Genomic DNA, 25,234 nt, shown 5'->3' with positions numbered 1-25,234 from the left:
AGTACTGCTAAAATGTCCATGCAAACTAGCATTTACATACTGTTCAAGGCTTGCTGGCATCACAAGGCCAACCCATGGGTCCAAAGAGTGAAGCACCCAGATAAGCATCCCTGGATCGATGAGGAGCAGCCACCACACCAGAAAGATCATAACACTCTGTGCAATTCACATTCACAGTGGAGTAGCAGCTGCATCTTTTTGTGTGATTTGGAGCATTTTCGTTTTTGGCCAAATGTGTAAAACAAACCTTTTCCAAGTTAAATTTTTTCAATTTTATCTTTGGTCCTCAGGGTCTTCTTCTGGCTTTATTTTAATTCTTAGGAAACAGTTTGCTGCCTATTAAAAGTTGCAAACATACGACTGGAAAATTGCAGAGCAATAAATAACAATAGAATTTCAAACAGTTTAGTATTTGTGTTACATTTAGGATAATTAAAGTCACATAGAAAAATACAGATGCGAGATAGCAATCCCAGAAATCATTACAAACACCAATCCAAATTCATTATCTGGACTCCTTCTTGTTTCCCCACCCCTGCCCCCAGCTTAACCTCTTGACACTTCTGAACTGCCTTTTGTGGTTCAAAACCCAAACATTCCCTTGCCCCCGCTTGCTTTATTTTTCTCCATAGCATTTAATTTTATCATTCTACATTTTACATGTTGGGAGGTTTTTTTCTGTTTTCCCCTCATCAGAAGGTAAATTCCATGAAAGTGAGGAACCATGCATATTTTATCCCCCTGCTAAGCCCCAGTCCGCACACAGTACTAGAACATTGTATGTTCTTAACCAATATATGTAAAATATAAAGCAATAATTTCATACTGGGGATTTATCATACAAATGTTATATTTATTTAATATAATATTAATAAATATCAATAAATTAATTAATATAAGATGTTATAAATATTAATAAATTAATATAAAATGTTTAGGATATGTTCAGTTTTATCTTTGTCCTATTGTGATTTCTACAAACTAATATAATAGGAGAATTAATATTTGTGAAGATGATCTTGAGTCATTTTGGAAGTGAAAATGATTTCTAAATAATAAAATATTGAATTTGGTTTAGTGTTGATTTTGTTTTATCTATGTCAAATATTTAAAATTTCTAAGTATTAGTGTCTCTAAGGCAATTCTGTTTGTTAGGTTATTACATTAGCCTAAATATTTATTGCCTAATCATTTTGAATAAATTCAATTTTATTATTTTACATCTGATTATAAGAAGTTTTGAGGCAGAGAGTTGATTTGATATGAAGCTTGAATACAGCCTTTTGATTTGAAACTGACAAGTGATTGGACTGGACTGAATTCTAAGTGGAAAAATTACTGGGACTATTTTTACCTTTTCGTATAGTAGGCGTGTCACTGTCTGCAATAAGCTGCAAGCAGTCTTGGGTGACTGAAAAGCAAAAACATATCATTTTAGTTACTTGAGTAGAAATAACAAGGGAACTAAGATGACTGAGAACACAAGGCTACAAACCCATCTTTCCAGTAACATGGAATCAATTATACTTTCTACATAGCTTACATATTGTTCTTAAAATTACTTTATGAAATTTCCCCACAGATTATAATATAACTTACACTGGAAATATAACATGTACTTGAAATTCATGTTTTAGAAAAACTCTATATGCTGTTGAAATATGTCGGTATATCATCTTTACAGTTTTAACCTAACTTGCTTTAAAATGTTACACCTGTATCGAAAGCAAGTTTAGTCATTGTCATTTGTTTTTTGGGTCTATCAAACACATGAGCCAGTTAAACTATCAGATTATTCTAAAACAATTTTCTGTTTTAAAAAATCTAACATTAAATAATGACTCACTAGTACTGAAAACACTTCTATTAACATTACTGAAAATAATTGCTAACTTTTATTGAGCTGACATAAATCCAGGCAACTTCACAAAAATCCTAAAAATTACGTTTTAGAAACTAAGTCTTGGAAAGTATAAACAATTTGTTCAGTCCCCAGAGGTGGAAAGTGACAGAGCCAGAATTTAACCACGCCTATTTCACTCTGGAGCCAAAATCAGGGATTTGGTAAAATATTTTGGACAAAAAAGAGAAAGAGAGATAGAATATCTTTTAAAAATAAAGTGGAAGATTTCCCTGAGACTGCATAGTCAGTAAAGCTTCTGGGAAGCATCCATTCACATCACATATTACTTGCAGCATATTCCAGAGAATATTCAAGGGAATAAATATTCTGTTAAATACAGAGACACGCTTTCAAGTAATAAGCAAAATAAGTACACCATCTGCAGGAAAAGAATGCAAAGCAGTAAATATCTATGCAAAATAGGAAACGTAAACCTAAGTGTGCCTATTTTAAGTTAAGGAAACATTAGTTCAGATTTTTTATTATCTAGCAAGTATTTTATTCAAGTTGAAGTAATACTTTAAAAACATGCTTTTCAATGTATACATTTTAAGAGCTTGACACAGTGGATAATTCCTGCTTCAGCTGATTAATTGAAAAATTTCTAATATTTAAAACATGGAATAACAGATGTAATAATTACATGATATTCTGAAGCCATGCAAATGAAAAGGCCTGAAAAGCACACTGTTAAAGGTAGCAACCACATGAGCAAATCTGTTAAAAATTTCCCTTGGTATTTAAATGTGGAAATAAAATGTTAAAAACTGCAACTCCTTTATAACCTTTATAACCAGGAGACTTTTCTAACACATTTTCATGATAATCTGATCATTTCGATAGGAGTAGAACATTTTGGTCTACTTTGTGATTCTTTTATTCATCTGTACACAACAGCAGCCATGTCTGTGCCACAGGGAACATGTGACTCATTAGTGCAGTTACTGTGGCAGACCCCGTGTCACGGAAAATATGTGAAAGCACTGTAACAGCAGAATAGCTGTGAATAAGGGCAGCTTGAAAGAAAAGAGTAACAAAGCAGCCAAAGTCTGAAGGGCAAAATATCTAGAGTAGCCATTTTAAACCTATTTTAAACGTGTTCTCATTTTTCCGAAAAAACTTCCTAAAGAATTACTCCTCACAAGGCACCATGACAAGTTCTGCGGGGAATGCGAGGGTCAATCAGAGCGTGTAAAGCTTTAACCTCTCCTCCACACGGAAAAAGAAGAGGATGCTGATAAAAGTCAAAGTCAAATTTCCAAATTTCCCATCTCTCCTTTGTCATATGTGTACACGTATATCGTAAAGATTAAATGAGATAATGCTTATGAAACATTTAGTACTATACCTGGTACATAAGTGCAAAATCAATCTAGGATATTATTATTAATAGTAGTGCTAACATTTTTGTTCTTAACAGTATTAAATAATAAAAGGACACTATGGGAGCATGAAGACCAAATGAAGCTGATAAAGAGACCAAAGAAATCCCAGAATACATAACTTCCTACTGAAATTAATCCTTTCCCTGGCTGTCTACCCCAAACTCATTCAAACCCAGAAGACTTACATATTCTAGACAGAAAGAGGTTTACCTGAGTGATACCTCGACACTAGACACTACCAAGCTGATATGAAGGTACCTAAATTTTTTTTTTTTTTTTTTGGTGAGGGAGATCAGCCCTGAGCTAACATCCGTGCTAATCCTCCTCTTTTTGCTGAGGAAGACCGGCTCTGAGCTAACATCTATTGCCAATCCTCCTCCTTTTTTTCTTCCCCAAAGCCCCGGTAGATAGTTGTATGTCATAGTTGCACATCCTTCTAGTTGCTGTATGTGGGACGCGGCCTCAGCATGGTCGGAGAAGCGGTGCATCAGGGGCGCCCGGGATCCGAACCCTGACCACCAGTAGCGGAGGGCGCACACTTAACCGCTAAGCCACGGGGCTGGCCCGAAGGTACGTGAATTTTAACCTCTGCAGCCCAACTAAAACTTGGCCGCAAGCTACACGTTGAAAAACCATAGTCTATTCCATCATGTAGTAGCAGGAATCTAACTTTTAGAAGAAAATACACTAGGGAGAGAAAAATTTATTTCAAGAAATACTCTCCAGAAAAGAAAATAGGATATTAAAATGACAGTTCATTCACAGTGTTTGAAAAACAGCACTGAAGTTAGTGCTGTTCAGGAATTTTCCTTATTCCAGAGAAAGTCACTGGGCTTTTCAAGGAGTTTTGTTGGAAATAAGAACAGGAGGTTCCATCCTGGCCTCATCAGATGCTGCATAGGCCTCGTCAACATTATCGGTGTTATCTACCTCTTTTACCTCATTTCAACTATTCCTTTTCAGGAAATTTGACATCTATTATCAACTTATCTCCAGTTCAGTATTTTAGGGATCTCTTTCCAATTCAACATAGATCCGATCTTGAACTATAGATTATTGCTCACAAAAAGTGAGCCAAAAAAGAGAAATATGGTTTTTTTGATATCTCCCAATAGCACAGATTTTTCAACCACAGGAGTTTTGAGAATGCATAGCCTAATGTAAGAAACACAATATTGATAACAATTGTAATATTAATTGATTGTGTTTGGTTTTCAAAAGTCTTTCACACATCTTTCCCTCTAGGACAATTGAAGGGAATTACATAAGAGTTTGAGAATAATTTATCCCTTTTTTTTTTGCTGAGACAGTTTCGCCCCGAGCTAACATGCTCTGCCAATCTTCCTCTTTTTTTGTATGGAAGCCACCATCACAGCACGTCCACTGACAAGCAAGTGGTGTAGGTCCACGCCCAGGAACCGAACCTGAGTTGCCAAAGCACAGCGTGCTGAACTTAACCATTAGGCCACTGGGGCTGGCCCAAGAATGGTTTATTTTTTTAACTAAGCAAGGCAATAGCATACATTAAAACTTTCTGCATCTGATGGAGGGACGTCTATTTCTAAATCTATATACTATATATTAAAATGATGTGTGAAACACAGATAACTAATCTTGTTAAGTATGTTTTACAGCATAAGAAAATTGACTCAAAATATTAAACTTTGTGGAAAATATTTCTAAAAACAAAATATTATATTGATGACAGAAATAGTTTACAAAAGACAATGCCTAAAATAAAAACTCTTAGAACAAAAATAATTTGCTATTGCTCAATATTTGATATAATAAAATACAACCAACTTCACAATTAGAATGGAATTTAAATATTTTCCATATGGAAAACACTTTGAGTTTGAAAGCCACCTTTTTAAGTGTAATAGTCAAATGCCATTTAATCAGGAGAACGGATTTGAAAGTTTATGGGATTGCTCATATCTGTTGTGTTATTTTCTGTGTTGGGACCAAACCCTTTCAAATTGGAATCTGGTTTATTATAAATTGTTTCAAAAAAAGCTAAATCTAACATAAACTACCACAAATAATGCAATTAGTGCAGATTATGCATGGATATTACCAAAAACATCACACATAACTCTTTTTCCATCACATTTGCCCTATCCATATGACCTTTACTTACTAATGCATCCCAGTTTTTCTCGCTCATCTATTCAAGAAGCTTCTTCCAAGCTCTTCAGTCTGGATGAGATGTCCGTCCTGCATTTCCCTTTATCTCTTCTTTCATCTGTCGTTGTACTTGTTGCACTATACGTTCTTAAAGAATGAGGACTCTTTGAAGGTGGTGCCTCTCCTTCATTTCATATACCTTATCGTTCGGTTTATGGAAGTCATGACAAATGTAGTTTGATTTCTCTTGAACTAGTTTTGAATAAAAAATCACTGGCTGGAAAAGTTTAATTAGGAGAAATCTCTTAAAGATCTAAATATTGACCTAATGCTGGACATAGATTTATGAAGAGATTGAAGCAAGCCTGGTTTTGGGATAAACATTTCTACTGAAATGGAAATACAAGAATTCAGGGGTTGAAAACTGGATTATAAAGTTTTATTTGATCAGCAATAAGCAGTTTGCCTTGAATGGTTATTTATAAAACCAATGAGAGTTTTAAAAGAATTTCTAGAGAGCTAGATTGAGAAGTATATATTTGACCAACTACAAAATAGGAAAAAATTAGGAATTCTTAATCTTGAGAGGGGCCTGCCTGACACATTGTGCTTGACAAAAATCATATATGTGTCTATTTGTAGAATGAGATGCCATGAAGGGAGAATGAAACCAAAGGTTCAGCTATTGACTGGTAATCAATATAATACAAGGATGATTTGGTCTCAAATGCAATTATATAAATGGAGCATCCAAGATAAATAGTGAAGAAAAACTTTACAGTTTGTGACTAACGACTATATGTGTTTGAAGGAGAATTAAAAACTAATAATAAAGACCAGTTTTCAATTCTAGGGAATTCAAAAAGATGGTAGCACTAAAATGGTCTTGGGGAAGTAAGAAAGGGGTCCTGGTCTTTGGGAGGGCTTGAAAAGGTGTTGATAAAATAAAATAAGAAATAACTAAGCAAAACATTTGAATTGAAGATTTTCTACGTGTGTGTGTGTGGATGTGTAGAGAAAGAGCCTTAAGCATTAATTGGATACTGTCATGTACCACTCATAAGACAATTATGTTCTATGCCCAAAGCAATGTTGGAGATGTAAAATGGTAGCTGTTTACATAGCCTCACAAACACTAAGAGTAAAAGAAACCCAACAACAAAAAACACCATCTTCATCTACTGTTGTTTCATTTTACAATTGAGCAAATATGTTAATTTAAAATTGCTAATTTTATAGTTGAGTCGTCATTTCCACAGGATATGTTTTTTCTTTTGCTATGACTTCTTTACATTATTTTAGAATAATTCGCTTTATTAATGATGTATACTCAGAAGGCACTGGATATCAGTTAACTTACCAGTGAAAAACACTAGCTTCATGACACAACATACAAACATGCCTGAAGTCAAGGAAGGTAAAACCAAAAATAGAAATACGCCTGAGAGTCTGGTGAAAGCTACCAATGAATTGCACAACTGGTTGCTACATCTTCAATCTCCCCTTGCACATTTCTATCTGGATGCCGTGGTGATACTCAAACTCCACATGCCCGCAATCTATGTCTTGATCTTCCTTACACACATTCACCTCTTACTCCTCTATTTTCTCTCTTAGTGGATGTATAACCATCATCTCAGTTCCCCAAGCTGGAAACTTTATAAAGTTGCCTGATCCCTTCATCCTCAATCTTGAAATCCAACTAATAATCAAGGTCGAATGGTTTAAATTTTTAACTTTTGTTCAATTTAGATTCCATCTCTCATTCAACTCATTCAACAATTTTATTGAGCACTGAATTTCTGTCATATATTGTGCTAGGGAAAGCAAAAAAAAGGAGACATCATTCCTACCCCCATGAAGCTTACAATCTAGTGAGGGAGAGATATGAATTAATATCACAAAAACAGAATTAAAATTGCAACTGTGAGAGAGAGACAGTGCCCAGACATTTTATCCAATCAGGAAAGCTTCTCTGAGCAGTGACACTTGAACTAAAGTCAGAGGAAGAAGGGGATAGAAATATTCCAGACAAAATTAATAGTCATGAGTATACATAAAGGCTGATGTTGGAGGGGCACAGCAAGTGTGGCTGAAGGGGAGAGAGAGAATGATAAAAAATGGTAAGATGAGGAACATGGTAGCCCAAGTTCAGATCTTTACCCTCACGTTCTTGACAATTACATTAGCTTACCAAGTTGTGCCTCTTCTCCTTTCTACAATTCCTAGTCCATCACTTGCATTTCCTCCAGAATTATCTTCCTAAACCCAAATTTTATCTTGTCCTTTAACTCCTTCAATGAGTTTCCCTTGCACACAAAACCCACGTCTACCTTCACAGCCTCATGAACTCTACTCTCCCACCCCCAGGTGTACTTAAACACACTTTCTCAGACCAGGAGGTCGTCTTCACACTTCCACGGCTGTGTATCTGCCATTCTCTCTGGCTAAACATTCCTCACCTTTCCATCTGGGGAAACCCCATTCATCCTTCAGGGCTCAAATCAAATATAAACTCTTTCCCTGATCCTTCTAGCTAAATATTTGATACCACTACACTTTGTACATACATTGAAATACATTTCACTTTACATATTAATTGTTTTTATAACTGTCTCTCTCCCTAGACTGTGAGTCACTTGATATTAAGGACCATCATTCACGAATTTGCACAGTGTCTGGTTTACAGCAGACTAAAAAAAAAAAAAATCTGTGGAACAATTTAGAAAAGAAAATAGACATCATAACAACATCCAACTTTTCTAAATAATTCTTAAAAATCCCATCCTTACATCCAATTTTATAATACATGTTAAATCAAATTAAATTAATGCTTATGGAAAACAGGTTCCATTAAAAAAATCTATTTCCACGATATCTGGACCCTCTAACAATAAATCTTTGGGTCCATGGTTATATGGAAAACATTTTCCATAACAAATAATCCTCAATAATAAGTTGTTGAATCTTCATCCATAGAACTGTAGCACGCTATAATATTTTTTAAAGTAAATGGTTGTGTATTGTTTCTCTAAAATTTCTTGCTCTTCATTTCCCAGAAGAAGCTCTAGAGCGGCAGACAGAAGAGTTATTGTCACTTTCCTCTGTCTGTCTCAAACAGTCCAGCCACAGGAGGAGAAAGGAGAGGAGAGGAAAGCCTGACCTTGTAAAAACAATCAACCAATCAACACTGGCAAAAATCCAAAAATCCAGAAGTGTAAAGGGATAACGTAAGGTGCTGGCATGTGTTGTGCCTCTTCCTCCCACCAGAAGGAGGCCTCTTCTCATATTTCTCCTATTTCCCACACCCTGGGATCCACTCTCCTCTTACTCAATTCCATTCAACCTTCAAAACCCAGCTCAGCTCTTCTCCACCAGGGTCTAGACAATCTTTCAGTGTGTGATCTCCACTGCTAACATTCTGTGATTCCATAACTAGATGTCCTTCTCATTGGTAATAATATTAATAACAGTCTAGGCCTCTCTAAGACCCAATATTTTTTCTCAAATCTGGTGTCTTACTTGAACATTAAGCACATACAGTTTGCATAATCAAAAAAACAGAATTTATAGTGATTAGATAATGAATTAAAACAGTTCTCAAACCAATTAGCTGTTTAATCATGAGATTGACACTTAATTTTGAAATATTTTTTCTAATCTATATAATGAAAATAACAACATCTATTTCATAGTGTCGCTGTGAGAATTTGTTGAAGTCATAATTTACATGTGCTTTGTAAAGGCTAAAGAGCATGCTACTTTTCTTATTGTTACTTTATTATCTTAAAATTTACTTTAATTTTGTTTAATTTCTCCAACTAAATATTTCGCTTACTGAGCTGAGGAATTGACTATGTCTGGGCTTCAATTCTTTCATCTAAAGTGAAGACAATATGCCAACCTAATAGGGTTATTGAGAGGGTAAATGATATCAGAGACCCACAGGGCCTAACCGAGAGCTTGCACATGGAACATACCCAATAACTTTGTTTCTCTCTCTCTTTTTCTGTATATTTTGGAGTGACTACGTCAGAGCTTTGCACATTGGGTGTTTCCTCTATTTTGCTAAAAATCTGTTTCGTCTCTAACTCTTCGGAATTGGTAATACCCTTTAAGAGAAAATCTTACCACAACTAAAGTGCAGCTGCCCAGTGCAGCTCTTTTAAGTAGCAATTGACCTACAAAAAGCATAATTACACATTAAAACTAATAGTATCCATTCCTACAGAACTATTAATGAGAACACATCCCTCAACATTCTGAATTTACTTTTAAAATACCTACCCATATCTGCAATATTTTTTTAAGTTGAAAGAATAAAGAATTATTGAGCTTTCAAGGAGAAGGTAGAAAGACTTACTCTGGCCTCCCTATTTAAAACAGAAACACACCCTCTTCCCCCTCCCTCACCTTTCACACTGCTCATTCTCTTAACTCTGCCCTGAGCTTTTTACATTTTCAATATATTTACCATTTTCTAGTATAATAATTTACTCATTAATCATGTTTATTATTTTCTGTGTCTTTCCACCTCACCGTAATGTAACCTCTCATGGGCAGGAAATTTTTATCTGCTTTGTTTTTTGATCAAGACCCAACACCTAGAACAGTGCTTGGAACATGGCAGGTTTGTGGAATCAGTGGAAGAGACACAGTATCACTTTTGGCTGCAGTGATTGACTCGTTTCCTAGCTCTTCTATTTCCCAAAACTTTAAATTTGACAAGAACAGGGTTTAAAGATTTGGTTGTCAGGTCACTATTTTCATTTTAAATACTTTTTTGAAATTGGACAGAAGCCAGCTCTTGCAACACTGATTAAAGAGTCTCTCGCTATGGAAGCAGGGGAAAAGAAAAATAACAGTCAGGGAAGATTCTGGTCAAAGATCACCATGACAACATCCAGCTGTTTCTCTTCTAGGAAGGTACACGCCCTGACTGGGTAAGAGGCTCCAGTTAACCTAACTTTGCTATAACTTGGATGGTTGACTTCTACATTGTATGCTTTCAACACTCATTTTACAGCTTTATATGTTACAGCTGAGCCAGAAATGTCAATGAGACAAAGACTGAAGGTTTCAGACCCTCAGACATCCCATCTTTCCTTGTAAAGGAGAATGACTATGCATTTCAAGAAAGAAGACTCAAAAATAGTATTGATATTTTTACTCTTAACAACTAAAAATGTCTACCCCAGAGAAATACTTAAGTTACAATATTAGGTGTTAATTTATGTACACTGTATTTGAAACTCTGACATAAAAAAATATTAAATACAATGTGGTGTCCTGGATAGTTCCTGGAACATAAAAAGGACACCAGTGGAAAATCTGGTGAAATTCAAATAAAGTCTGGAGTTTAGTGATTAGTTAAGTCTCAGTGGTGGTTTCTTAGTTGTGACAGTTACCACGGTAGTGTCAGATGGTAACATAGGGGGAACTGGATGAGGTGTATATGGCAACTCTCTGCACTATCTTTGCAACTTTTCTGTAAGCTTCAAGTAATTCCAAACTAAAAAGTTTATTTAATAATGCAGAAAATATGGGCCGGCCCTGTGGCTTAGAGGTTAAGTGCACGTGCTCTGCTGCTGACGGCCCGGGTTCGGATCCCGGGCGCGCACCGACGCACCGCTTCTCCAGCCATGCTGAGGCCGCGTCCCACATACAGCAACTAGAAGGATGTGCAGCTATGACATACAACTATCTACTGGGGCTTTGGGGGGAAAATAAATAAATAAATAAATAAATAAATAAAATCTTTAAAAAAAATAATGGAGAAAATAACTAAGTATATTGGTGAAAATCTTATAATAAATACTTAGTAGATAAAATATGGGTAATTTTTTCTGGTCTTATTTTTATATTTCTTTGAATTATTCATGTTTTCACCACTATTTTACTATTACAATTGAGACAAGTATAATAAATATTATCAATAAAAAATTATTTTAGTCTTTCTATAATCTAAAACACATGGATTTCTAATAACCTCTAAATTCCCCACTGAATAACAAGAGAGAAAAGACAAAGGTCACCAGATTTCATTAATAAACTGTCTTAATTCAGCAGGAACTGATTTGAAAGACTTCATTTTCTTGGTGGACTCTAAAGATGCTTATCTTTAGGTTCTTAAAATGAATAGAATTATAGTTAGTTGAGGGTTCAAAACATGAGTCATCATGATTCCATTTGTAAAGACATTCTAGTACATAACACTTTCAAAGCCATATCACTTTAGTTATTTTTTTGATTGGGAATATCTCCAAATACACTTATGGGCTTAAAAGTGAATTTTTGGCTAATATGAAACAATTTGGCCATTCTTTGATCCTGGATTTCCCCACATTTCTGTTTGTTATACTATTATCAGAAATTATCTTATGAAACACATGAAACTTAATAAGACTTTCATTTGAAACACAACATAATTAAGAAAAACAAAACTGGAGCCAAAGTACCAAATTTTAAAATTAGGTAAGAGCAGCGTTTACCCTTGGGAGGGCTGGAGGGAATACCAGGTGGGCGTGTGAGTGGATGGTGATGTCTGTGCCTTCATCTACTGCTGTTCAGTTTGTGAATATTCATCAAGCTGAATCCTTAAGACATGTGCCCTTTTCTGTATGTAAATAATACTTCAATTAAAATTTAAAAAACATTAAATAAAACCAGAAATCTATGAAAGTATAGTTAAAGAGGTTGCTGAGCATGGGAGTTTCTCTACGACTTTTCAGTGAGCCCAAATTGTGCCCCTACCAGGTATACCAAGAGGGTCTGAGGCAAGGGGTTCCCAAACTCCCCCCAGACTGTGGTTTTGGTCAGACTCATTGTTTTGTTAATTAGTTGTTTTAAATGTCAAATTAAAAAATTTCATAAGATGGCCTCTGATCAAAACCTGACAAATGAAGAAATATGGGAAAATCTCTCCCAAAATGATGCCAGATCATTCTATTTTACTTCACACTGAGCCCAAAATCGATCAACAAATATTCATAGAATAGCTACTGTATGCAAGTGTCATGAGGAACATGTGCAAGAAGAAATAGGACGCAGACCACAGAAGGCTCTACCATTTGGTTGTCCAGACAGAACATACACAAATGAAAAGACAACAACCTTCCTAGGTGGTATATAATAAATACCAAATACTGTGCTGGGGAGATCGGGATGTCCAGCCCAACACACTGAAATTTAACTACAAATTGAATATACACACAATAAAATTGAAGGGCCTGGTGAAATTTGGGTTGGAATTATAGAAAAATAAGTTGGGTAACATTCTGGTGTGTTATTTAGCTATGAACTTTTTTGACATAGTTATAAAATGATGGCACATTGACGTTGAAGAACATACGTAGAAGGCAGAGTATTCTAAAAAAAAATCTAAAATAATACATCTGTTAAGCATAAATCCACTAAATGTGTTGACGTGGCTCAAAAGTAAGCATGAGATCAAATGCTATATCATTTATTGAAAACTCTGTACATTTTTAACAGTTTAACAAGCTATTTGAAAAGGCCTAGATTACAAAATAGCAACAAAAGTTTTTAAATTAATTATGAAAGAATAGTGAAACCTATATAAGAAAAACTAAGTCTTACTGGGAAATTTAAAATTTGATATTTAATAGAGAGATATTAAACATCCTTGAATATATAAATTGAATAGTGTGAAAATTCCTTTTCTTCTTCAGAGTTACAGTTTGTATAAAATTCCAACAAAAATGTCAGTGGCTCTAAAATGTACATAGAAAATTAATAAATAAGAACATAAATGAACACTTTGAAAGTACAAGGGACAACCTAAGGTTTTTGAGTATTACCTAAAATAAATGAGAACAACTAGAATGGAAACAAAAACCAAATAAAGCTGCATAGATTCAAACTGCATCAAATTTTCTCAATTCCAAAAAAATGACCCTACCATACAGAAAAAAAAAAATCATTGAGTTTCAGACAATCTTCTGGGTATATATACATTAATTCTGGAGGAGTGATAAACAAAATAAATTTTCCCTGCACAAAAGGATAGTGTCTGAAACAACATTCAAGCCAATTTCATTGACAAAGAATAGCAGATATTACCTGTCTCTAAGATTCTCGTCTTCAAACCTTCCATCTCGGATCTACGAATGTTATGAGCATACATAGAGAGAGATATAGAGATATACAGAGATATATATGTACTATGTACTATATATATACATTATACATACATATATACTATATATCATATATACTGTATATATATACTATACATGTATACTATATATACAGTCATGTGTCGCTTAATGATGGGGATACGTTCTGAGAAATGTGTCGTTAGGCGATTTCGTCGCTGTGTGAACATCATAGAATGTATTTACACAAACCTAGAGAGTATAGCTTACTACATACCTTGGCTATACAGTACTAATCTTATGGGACCACCATAGTGTATGTGGTCTGTCATTGACCGAAATGTAGTTATGCGGCTCATGACTGTATACTATAATACAGGTTGATAAAAATCTGAGGCAAACCATGATAATGACAGTAGTGATTACATCTGGGCTTTGGAAACTCGGCAAATTTTGACTTCTTGTTTAGAATTTTCTGTTATTCTCCAAATTTTCTAAAAATAGCAAATAAGTTGGGGATATGTTTCATCAGTATACAATTTTTGGACGCCATAAAAACACAAATATGTAAAAATATCCACATGGGAAGAAATTTAAAAATATTAATAGAGGATACTTTAGGGAAGTGGGCTTAGGAAATTATTGATTTCTTACTCAGTTCTTTACTTCCTAAATATGCTGTAATGAGCCTATATCCTCTTTGGAATGGTAAAGTTAAGGTTTATTTTTAAAACTAATATTTAGAGGCAGGGGACTACTAGCAGAGAAAGTTGAAGAAGATTGAGGCATCCTGATCCTACTGAACATTGAAGCTCATTATATTACAAAATTACTTAAAATATTTTATTTAATACAGATAAACAGAATAATAAATCAATGAAAAAAAGTTTCAAAATAGATTCAACTATATATGAGGAACTTTTAATACAGTAAAATTTCCAACACAAACAAGTTAAAAAGAATCATCTAGTAAATTTGGTAGAGATATTTAGCAGCAGTTTGGAAGGAAAAAATAGAAGAAGAAAGGGGAAGTTAAAGCTGGTGTGATATGAGCTTCCAAAATAAATGCCAGCAGGATTGATGAGTTAAATACCAAACTAAAACACTAAATTATAAAAAAGTCAAAGTAGCGGAAAATAGAATCGACTATTTAAGAGATTACAAACAAATATATTTTTAGCTTTGATGTATTAGAGAAAGTCAAAAGGAAAAGTTTGTCACATTAAAATACACAGATGCAAAATCTCTGTACAAGTTTAAAAAAGCAGCAAAATATTGTGAAAAGATTTACATCAAAATTCTGATAAACGTTAATATGTGTAATATAGAATTTAGTCAAAATTATAAAAAATTAGGACAGGCAAATGAGGGAAGATATAATAAAAATTAGCAGAAGATAAAATTAGAAGTATCAAAATATGCGGAAAGAAGTTAATTCTTACTTGTAAACAAGCAACAAATTAAATTTGAGATACTGCTTTACAACTACAAAAGTAGCCAAAATAAATTTTCAAAGATAAAATGCTGTAAGAATGTGGAGAACTTGTACACTCTCTTTCTGACTGCACACATTTAGAACTCATTTGGGAAGCAATATGGTAACAGGTAGCAAGAGTGATGAAGATGTTCATCCTCTTTAGCTCAGACATTCCATCTATGGAATTTATATTGAACATATCATTCCTCAGAAACAAGAGATCTGCACAAAAATTTTGGCATGTTCCATTATAGCCAAAAAAAAAAAAATGGAAATGATCATGTTAAATAATCGTATGATAATAAATAAACTAATTTAGATGCATGAGAAATTACTTAGAAATAGGGAAAATGCTTATGGTATAATAGGTGAACACAAAAATATACCATAGTATATATGCTGTATTTTTTCAATTATGTAGAAAATGTAGACGATCAAATGCAAAATATGAAAATAATTGATGTGTTAAAGTATAGTAAAAATATGAGTGTTTCCTAGTTTAAAAACGTTTAAACCTAATTGTTTCTGATAATTGGCACACAGATAGAAGAACCAGATACAAAAAATTATGGTTTTATAAAATAAGGAAGAATTTTTTTCATGAATAAAGAAAGCATTTACTGAAAAATAAGCTTACAGTCAGAGTATCTAATGTGTGTGTCGAATAGCACACCTCGTCTGTGTCCTTCACGTGCTTCTCTTCAGTACAGATGTATGTAATGATCACACGCGCTCTGCTTTCCTCCCGGTCACTGTAAAGGTGAAGGAAATGGCAGGTGGGACAACACCTGTCCTACCGCAAGCCTGCCTGGCACATTCGAGGTGCTCAGAAACGTTCTTTCAATATAAAAGGGAAACGATACCAAGGATTTGTCAAATTGTGATATTAGAAAATGCAATGCAAATGCTCTTGTTCGTCTTTGAAACAAAGGAATTAGAACCAAGCATTTTGGGAGGCCTCACCAAATCCGAGGTTTCAGGAATCTGTAAGATTCTGTGGAATAAGTGGAACATGAAGAAAGGTGGAAATCACTCAAGAAGTACTACAAGAAGATTATAAATGTATGGATCTCCTGGAAAAGCATATGTAAAAGAAAATTTTTTAAATTAGAGTGTGTGTGTATAAAATACACTGTATTTAAAGCAAGAAGCAAAATAAAGCACAAACACACACCTGCTCCCACTACGACCTTGGTTTCACAGCACACCAGGCAGGCCATGCTTGTCTTGAGCCGGTGTCTACGACCCAGGTAGACAGAATCTAATTCTGTGCTAACATGTCATGCTTTTTATCGGAGTGATGGACAATGCTTCTGACATACGGGTGAACTACCTATTGGAGGAAAAATATGTGCCCCATTTTTTGCTCCTTTATGCTTAATGTATGGCACAGGCAAATATTTCCACCCCCAAAATCTGCTCATTGGAGGACAAAACTGCTGTGCAGCCTATTAAATCTGCAAGTGCTCTGGCTTTGCCACAAAGCCACATGTGGTTCAGACGGCAAATTGCACTCTCTATGTTATGCTCAGCTCGCGCGCCCCCAAACCGGATGCGGTCCTCCACACCTGTGAACGCTGAGATCCCCGACTCCTAAACGCTTCTGTTCCCCAAACCTACCTGTTTCTTCTGAGTCCGAAACGGCACGCTTATTCCTGCTGCTTTGATTGGAGTTGCTTTCTCCTAGAGCTGGTGGTGCAAAGATGCCCTAAGAAGAGAAAAACCCCAAGTTATGGCACAGACCTCTGCGGTGGGGGAGGCAGCAGTGCGGGGAGACTCGTGCCTGGGCTGCAGCTGCTGCAAACTCACTTTCAGTGCGGAGGTGGCAGCTGCAGCCTGCCGCACAGCTGCCCGGGGGGCTGCTGCTCCCGCCCGGGGAGGGCCTGGCGGCCGCTCAGCGTGGGACGCCTGCAGTTCCTCCCGGAGGCTCCCCAGCTCCGCTTGCAGGGCGACCACCCGGCAGAAAGACACCACCGTGAGGCAGCAGGACAGCAGGGCCAGCAGCAGGGTCACGGCCAGCAGCTTTCCATCTTTGGAGAGTCGGACAGAGGGGCTTTCCTTCTGGGGGAGGATGGAGACACTGTCCTTCAGTTTCATTTCTTCTCTTCTCTTAAGGCAAGAAGAAAGGCGTGACTGCTCCCCTCGTGTGGAGTCATCCATCTCACTCCTTGAACTTTGGAGGTTCGGGCCTTTAGAATAAGTGACCACAGGGAATGGATCATTTCCTGTTATCTGTGTTTGTTGATGTCCTACATTGACTACATCGCCCAGCGTGGCTCTCGCCCTCAGGAGAGTTCTCCTGAATTTTCTTCTCTCTGCCCCGCTGCATCTCTGCCCTACTGTACGCTAGGTCTTCCTGGCATTCGCCCTTCTATTCGATTGCTCAATCAGTCTTCCTCATTTCACTTTCAGTTTTTGTAAGAATTTTAATGACATCTCAAAACACTCATACACACACGGGCCCCTTAAATCCACTGATTTGTCGGAACCTCGGGTTTGGGTCAGCACACTTAAGGGCACTTTTAAGCCGTGCAGTGTTTAAGGAGCTCCCTCTGAGGCGTTCTCAGAGAACTGGGTCTACTTGGGGCCACGTGGCTTTGTAGGAAAGGGGAAAAGAACATGAAAGTTCCTGCTGGTGTAATAAAAATAATGAATGTGAGGTCAGATAGCTAAGTGCTTCAGTATTGAACTGTACTCAGCTGGAAAGTGATTTATTAACAGCCTTTAAGCAGGAAATAAAATGAAGTGTCCTTAAAGGAGGCACGGAAGTCCGCTGGGGACTCTTCTCTTTATTGTTATCTCAGCAATGTAATTAAAAGCATGTGGCTAAACTTTGGAGACCTATTTAAATTAGATACGGGTGTGTTCTTCTACAGGGGAATGCATTTCCAAGGGAAACTTGCTAATCATTTCCTTCTGGGACTCACTGCTAGGGAGTCCGTCCCCCACAGGACACCCCGCCCCAAGGAGCGGTCCCACCTCTACTGTTCCCGCTTCTGGAGCTTGAAGTCCCTGCTCAGTGTGATGCTGTTTCGAGGTTAATGGGCCTTATCTCCAGCTCCAAATGCCCCAGTCCGGCCACTTACTGCTCTTTGCTAAAGCAGCTTATCTACCAGTCCACAGTAGGTTGACTCTGCCCCAATCGAAGTGCACGCAAAACGACCTGACTCAACCCAGAATCACTTCAGTTTCAAATCCCTATGGTTGGACGTGGCGTTGCTGCCTTGTCTTGATGGACGGCTCCTGGACATTTCCCGGTTTCTGGGTGCTTGGCTCTCAGCACCTACATATTGAGCAAGGAGCTTACACTTCAGTGATGTTACTGAGCACTTGCCGAGGCCTGGCTAAGCACGACTCCCCCGTGAGCAAAGACTGTAGAGCAGGAGCTCTATCTGACCCCACATTTCTATGCCATCTTCAAAAGAAAGTTACAGAAATGAGGTAAGTAAGGGTAAGGCCTCCAGGGAGCGAATCCTGGCTCCACCTCTTACTCTCCTTGGGCAAAGTATGTAAACTCTCTGTGACTCAGTTTCCTCATCTCTTAAATGAGATGATAACTGTCCCTGAGAATTGTAAAGAGGCGTACAGGAAAGTAGAACAAATTATATTTAAGATGCTTCCATTTTTCATTCACAACATGAAATATATTTCATTCATTCATTATACGAACGAAATGTTTCACTCATTCATTACACGAAGTATTTTTCATTGTTATTAACAGTGCCATAATAAACATCTTTGTACATGTCTCCTGTAACATCTGCAAGGGTTTCCCCAGCAGGCACCTGCTGGAGAGCAGGCACAGGGTTACCTTTACCACGTGTCACCAAGTCCCCTCTGATGAGTGCCCGTTTCCTCAGTGTCTCAGTAAGCATGATGTCGCGAGACTTATTCATTTTTACCTATTGGGATTGTTATTATTTTCCTTTGTGTCTGCAAGTTCCAAGACTCTTTTAAATGACCTTTAAAAAACTTAAAAAAAAAGTAAAAATTTTTTAATGATTACCTTGGTCTCCCAAATTAGCTATTCTCTAATCTCTCAGGTGGAAGTCTTCTTCTGTGAGTGAGTATGCAAAATCTTTTGAATCAGACATCACGTAATACAAGTCTTTTGTCACAGTCCTATGTTTCCAGGTCAATCAGGGTGACATATAAGAGATAACATTCCAATAAAAAAGAATTAGTTTAGGGATTGTATTAAACCCTTCTGACTGAAAGTAATTGAAACTCACTGAGATCATGTGAGTGTATATTAATATTATCTATGCACATACAGAGTAAGAATTCAAGGCGGTGCTGGAAACCAACGACTCTTCCTTCACTCGGGACACCTGTGGCCGCTGCTGCTTTCTGTGGGTCAACACTCTCCTACTTCTGACGGGTCACTTGTCTCCTACTCTGCTGTGACATTTCTGAAGAGAGAGGGAATAATTTGACCGTTTTAGCAATTACCTCTGCCTTGGTTGCTCTATTGGGCAGAAACCTTCATGCCCAACCACCTCAAGAGACAGCCACCCAGCAGCCTACGTGCAGGCCATTTTAAAACAAGTACCCCGTCCTGGATCAAGCAGGGGGCAACCCTGAGCACAGAGAGGGCTGGTGCTTCCTCCACAAAAGGCAGCAGGCCAGCCTCCCCCCGACCCAGACCTGAGGCAGGCACTCATTGCCATTTGCGTGTCCTCCACGGCGATCACACAATTAAATTTGTCTGAAGACAGATCGAAAACTAAGTGGCATTCATGTGCTCTTGAATTTCTTATTAGAGGAACAAAAGGAAGTCATTACTCCGTAAATCAAAGATCTGTTTCCTGCAGAGGAAGTGGTTTGACAATAATTTAACTGAAACTCTGTTAAACAAATAGCATGTTCACATCCACTGAACACACACCACACAAGTTTATCCAGGGAGGAGAAGCTACCCTCCCTGAGCCACAGAGCGCTCTCTGTCAGTACGTAGCTACTTTTCTACCCACTTCTTTTTCTCAACTTCAGTGTAAAACACTCTCCTGTAACATAGCTATACCAAATTGAATAAACAAATTGAGATGTCACATTCCTGTCCCAGCCACTCAGGGGTGGGCAGATAGGAACACGTGAGGGTATATTTGAAAAGAACTTCAGTGATGAGTTTATCCAAGGAACTGAACCACAGCATAAAACGAACACCTACTCTATGACTGCTTGCTTCTTATACTGACAACCTCAAAATATTCAAAAAGCTTATCAACTTCTGGCTTAATAGTATCATGAAGAATTAGCAAGTTTGGGAAATCTCTCCTATACCCCTTTCTTTGAGGAAAATGAGTCTTTCATAAGGATTTGGACCACTCAAGCATGGAGACAACAGCTCTTCTAAATATTCGGATGTACCTAAAAATAAATCTAGGTGAAACTGGCTTCCTAACGTGCTCAGAATATGGAAAATAGTTTGATACAAATAACTATTAAATTTCAGAAAAAAAATCATGTTGTTTTCTGGCAGAAATAGATATGCAGTCGGTTGCTATTACAGTTATAGTGAAAATTGATTTGGAAGGCTGAATGCTAAACACCGTGTAGAACTTAACTGTGGAATAATATGTGTTTAAAATTAGACAACTCTGGTCGTTCCTTACACAAAAAATAATGTCAGTGTCTGGCAATGCTGATTTCTCTTTCTTAATAGTTATATTAAAAAGAAGACTGTGTATGCATGTACTGGAGGTTGATTTTTGTCACTGTTGGAAAAAAATCCACTTTTGTAAGAACTCAGTTTCATTTGTGAATCTGTCCTCAATTTGTTTTGTAACTGCTTTCAGATTTAATTCTCTTGAAGAAAAGTGTTTAAATGTGTGTTTTTAAGAAATTTCTGTTTACTTCAATACTATTTTCAATGAGTGCAATTTAGTTTGTCATTCTTCATAATGTTTACAATATTTTCGTTGGTATTAAGATGGATATGTGTCAGTCCATATGATCACCTACCTATTTCATGTACATGAATGAATTTTTCTATTTTACACACACTGACACCCAGGGACACTCAAATAACACCTGGTCAGATTTGACCACCTCAAAAACGTTGGGAGAAATGATAAAGTAATTCTACACATGCAGGAAATATTACTTACAAAACTCTCTGCCTTTAAGATTAATAAAGCACAGTTTGCAAACATTTTTAATGATTAATTTGACTTTTTGTTTACTAAATGCGAGAGGTAAAATGATGGGAGTTAAGAGTGCAGGCTCTTGGGGCCAGCCCGCTGCCTTAGCAATTAGGTGCACGAGCTCCGCTACTGGCGGCCTGGGTTCGGATCCCGGGCGCACACTGACGCACCGCTTCTCCGGCCATGCTGAGGCCGTGTCCCACATACAGCAACTAGAAGGATGTGCAACTACGACATACAACTATCTACTGGGGTTTTGGGGGAAAAAAAGGAGGAGGACTGGCAATAGATGTTAGCTCAGAGCCGGTCTTCCTTAGCAAAAAGAGGAGGATTAGCATGGATGTTAGCTCAGGGCTGATCTTCCTCACAAAAAAAAAAAAAAAAGAGCACAGGCTCTAAAGTCAGACATACCTGTATGCCCAATTTTGCTTCACCATCTTAACAGTCTTTCCTGCCCCAAATCTGGAAACTGATTTTGGTTAGATGTCCATCTTCGTGGGATGCTGACCAAACGCACGCTATATCCTAACCACTGCAGTTCAGTCCTGGGGACTCCATCCACATCGCCCTTGATTGCCAAGAGTGGGCAGATAGGGAAGTTTCTAACAATCAGATGTGAAAGGTGGTCTCTCATGAGAAAGAGTCCATCATCTTTAAAGAGAAACAATAAAAAGACACTCTTCTTGCTCTATCACATGTCTACACATGACAACCTAGAACTGCACCAAATGCTGTGATACCCAGGCTGAGAGGCTGAGGACAGGAGAGCAGGATCATGGAAGAAAACTGGGTCTCTCATGGCACTACTGTGCTGCTGAATTAATCAACTCTTCGTGTTCCCTCTCCAGGGACTTCTTATATTGAGTAATACTTTTTCCCTATTCTTTAGGACAATTTGAGACAAGATTAGACGTTAATGCACCCAAAGACATCAAAACTAATTCTGCTGGCTTGAGGATATTTATATTCCTACAACCAAAGATCTTTTCACAGAACAGTTTCAAATGTCCTTTCAGAATTTGTCCAAATGTCCCCATTTTTAAAACTCCAATGTAAAAAGAACAGGTCAGCATCCATCACTAGAAAAAAGAATTCATTCACTAAGAAGAGTATTATTTCTGGTTCTGCTACAAAGTTATTTTTTGATAACTTCAATTATTTAGTAGTGTTAGGAAACTTAAGAAAACAACATCTTTAAAAGTGCTCTTGTGTGGAGCCGTGTTTAATGGATCTGTCTTTTCTATGTGGAACCAGAATAAATTCAGTCACCTCTTTCAGAAAGGAAAATATGAAACCAGAATTGTGGGTCTTCCTGTAAGGAGAAAATCCCCTCAAACGAAAGAAAAACCACGGGGGAAGCCCAGAGTATTCTGAGAAAAATGCAGTGTGAGTGCATCTTTCTTCTCTTTCCTACCAAATCTGAGTTACCCGTCTTCTGTGAGCCAAAACTACTATGGAACTGGAGGCAGCCACAGGTTAGGGAGACTGTCGGTTCTACCTGGCCCCAGACAGAGAAAAATGATGTGAGGCTTTTTCCTCCAAAGTAGGATTTACAGTATTGTATCTGAGACCCAAGGCTCAGTGGATCTTGGAATGAATGGGAGAGAGGAAATCTGGACGCCAGGCAGTGGTTACCATGAGCCCGACACGAGGTGCCCCGTGTCCTTGGCGTCTGAGAGTGCACCAGGGATGGAGATGGGTACTTAGTCCTCCATCTCCGAGGCTGGCAGAGTACAGAGGATGAGAGGAAATGGAAGCCTCTGAATGCCTCATCAGTAGACAGCAAGTTTCTCTGCTGGTACAAAGCAGGCTTGTGCAGTTAGAGACGACGACCTGATTTCCCGCCAGCTGGGACGAGACGGCACCAGCTGAGCCATCAAAGAAAACTGCTGAGAGGTTTAGGAGGTGTAAGCAGTCACAGAAAGACAGAGAACACAGAAATCCCCCTGCACATACACAAAACAGAGGTGACAGACAACTTGAATTTTAAAAATTAATACAGGACTTAAGAAGATTCAACTGCAGAAAGTTTTTTTAGGAACTAAAAAGGATTCCCATAATTTTCCAATTTAACAGTTTAACAGATGAATTGAAGAAACGGATGGTCACTTCTGAGCTCTGAAGTACTGGTTTGCAGGCTCAAGTAGAAGTAAAACCTCAAAACACAGAGTAGAGACCTAACATGCAAAAGATAGGAGACATACGGTGGTGGTGGAGGAGATTAAAGAGACTGTGATTTTAAAACATGCAGGAAAATAGAAAAAAAACAAAAAACCTTTCTTAATCTATGAAAGATCTGAAACTGCAGTTTGAAAGTGCTCACCTAGTCTCAGGCGGAAACTCAGACCCAAGCAAGGCCTGAAGAAATTCCTGAACATAGCAAAATTTGTGAGATAGGCAGAAAATAAAGAATGTCAAAACTTGTGAGATGCATCTAAAGCTATTTTTACGTGGAAAACGACAGCTTCGATTGCATATGTCAGAAAAGAAGAAAGGAAAGCCGTGAGCTGAGCATGCAGCTCACAAAGTCCTAAAAAATTGAAGAAGCAAAAGTAAATTAAGCTTAAAGAAAAAAATTTAAAAAGAAGAGAAGAAATTAATAAAGTAGATGACAAGAAACCACACAATAGAGAGGATAAAAAATTTGGTTATTTGAAATGGCAAACATGGGGCCGGCCCCGTGGCTTAGCGGTTAAGTGTGTGCGCTCCGCTACTGGCAGCCCGGGTTCGGATCCCGGGCTCGCACCAACGCACCGCTTCTCCGGCCATGCTGAGGCCGCTCCCCACATGCAGCAACTAGGAGGATGTGCAGCTATGACATACAACTATCTACTGGGGCTTTGGGGAAAAAAAGGAGGAGGATTGGCAATAGATGTTAGCTCAGAGCCGGCCTTCCTCAGCAAAAAGAGGAAGATTAGCACGGATGTTAGCTCAGGGCTGATATTCCTCACAAAAAAAAAAAAAAAGAAAGAAATAGCAAATAAAATAATTTGTAGGAAGACCAAAAAAAAAAAGAAACTACAAATTTACAGTAATAGAAATGAAAAACGGGACATTTTTAGAGCTATTACAGATCCTAAAAAGATACTAAGAGGGTGTTATGAACAAATTTTTGCACTAATAATAAGGGGAAATGAGACTATACGTACATTTCTTTTGTGTATAAGAAAAATGAAATAACGAAGCAGAGAAAGCAATTGCCAGGTGAAGGATATTCACCATTCACTCCTTGAATAATGTTCTAGGTGCTAGGGATACAAAAGAAAAAAGGAAAGAAAAATTGAAAACTCTTGCTTCATGGAGCTTAAATTCTATTGTGTAAGATCATCCATTTCAAGCAATTTCAAATTTTATTTAATAAATTTATGCAAAATAGTTTCTTATCTAGTTTTCAATTTCTTTTGTATTTGTCTTTTTCAAATTGTCTACTGATGATTTCTTTCTTTCTTTCATGACAAGATAGCTAAAATTTATCTGTTTTGTTGTTGTTGTCTAAGTAATCAGCAGATGGTTTTACTTATTCTCTTTATGATTTGCTGCATTTGACTTGTTTGTCTTGTTGTTCTTTATTCTAAATTCTTCAGTTGAATGTTTAAGCATTCATTTCCTTTCTTATTTGATATAAAAATATAGGTTATTAAATTTCTTATGAGCATTGCTTGTAAAATTCAATCATATTTGATATATGATGTATTTAGTATTAATTTTTTTAAAAAATTTGACAGTTTGGTTTGGATTTCTACTTTGACTCACAAGTCATTTTACAAGAGATTTATTAATTTATTTTAATTTCCAGGCATTTTTTCCATTTATCTTACTAATTTCTACTTTATTGCATGGCATTATAATTTTCTCTTCCTATTTGTATTTATAACACTTAATTAGAGTTTCTTTGTGGATTAATAATATTGTCATTTGTGTGAATATAACACAGGTACTTGAAAAGAAGGTACATTGTTACTAATTTTATTATTTGTCTGCATTGTCTTTATTTTTTTGTTCACACAATCTGTCACAGACTAATGGATTAAAGTCTCCTACAGCTAATGTTTTCCTGTGTATTTCCAGAAGTTTTTCCT

At 37.1% G+C, this 25,234-nt stretch overlaps 1 protein-coding gene across 1 annotated transcript in view; it reads right to left on the bottom strand.

The window, feature by feature from the left end:
• TNFSF13B (TNF superfamily member 13b) overlaps positions 1-17,339 on the bottom strand; it is a 31,983-nt gene extending 14,644 nt beyond the window's left edge. The window contains exons 1-3 of the mRNA XM_058547711.1: positions 16,819-17,339; positions 16,630-16,717; positions 1,355-1,411 (exon numbers count right to left, since the gene is read on the bottom strand). Of these exons, the coding sequence (XP_058403694.1) occupies positions 1,355-1,411; positions 16,630-16,717; positions 16,819-17,169 (496 nt within the window). The 5' untranslated portion in view covers positions 17,170-17,339. The remainder of the gene's footprint in view (positions 1-1,354; positions 1,412-16,629; positions 16,718-16,818) is intronic.
• Positions 17,340-25,234: the final 7,895 nt, after the last annotated feature.

The sequence above is a fragment of the Diceros bicornis genome, chromosome 9 (assembly GCF_020826845.1).
Source record: "Diceros bicornis minor isolate mBicDic1 chromosome 9, mDicBic1.mat.cur, whole genome shotgun sequence".
NCBI classification, from domain to species: Eukaryota; Metazoa; Chordata; class Mammalia; order Perissodactyla; family Rhinocerotidae; genus Diceros; species Diceros bicornis.
This window is presented reverse-complemented; position numbering and strand designations above follow the sequence as displayed.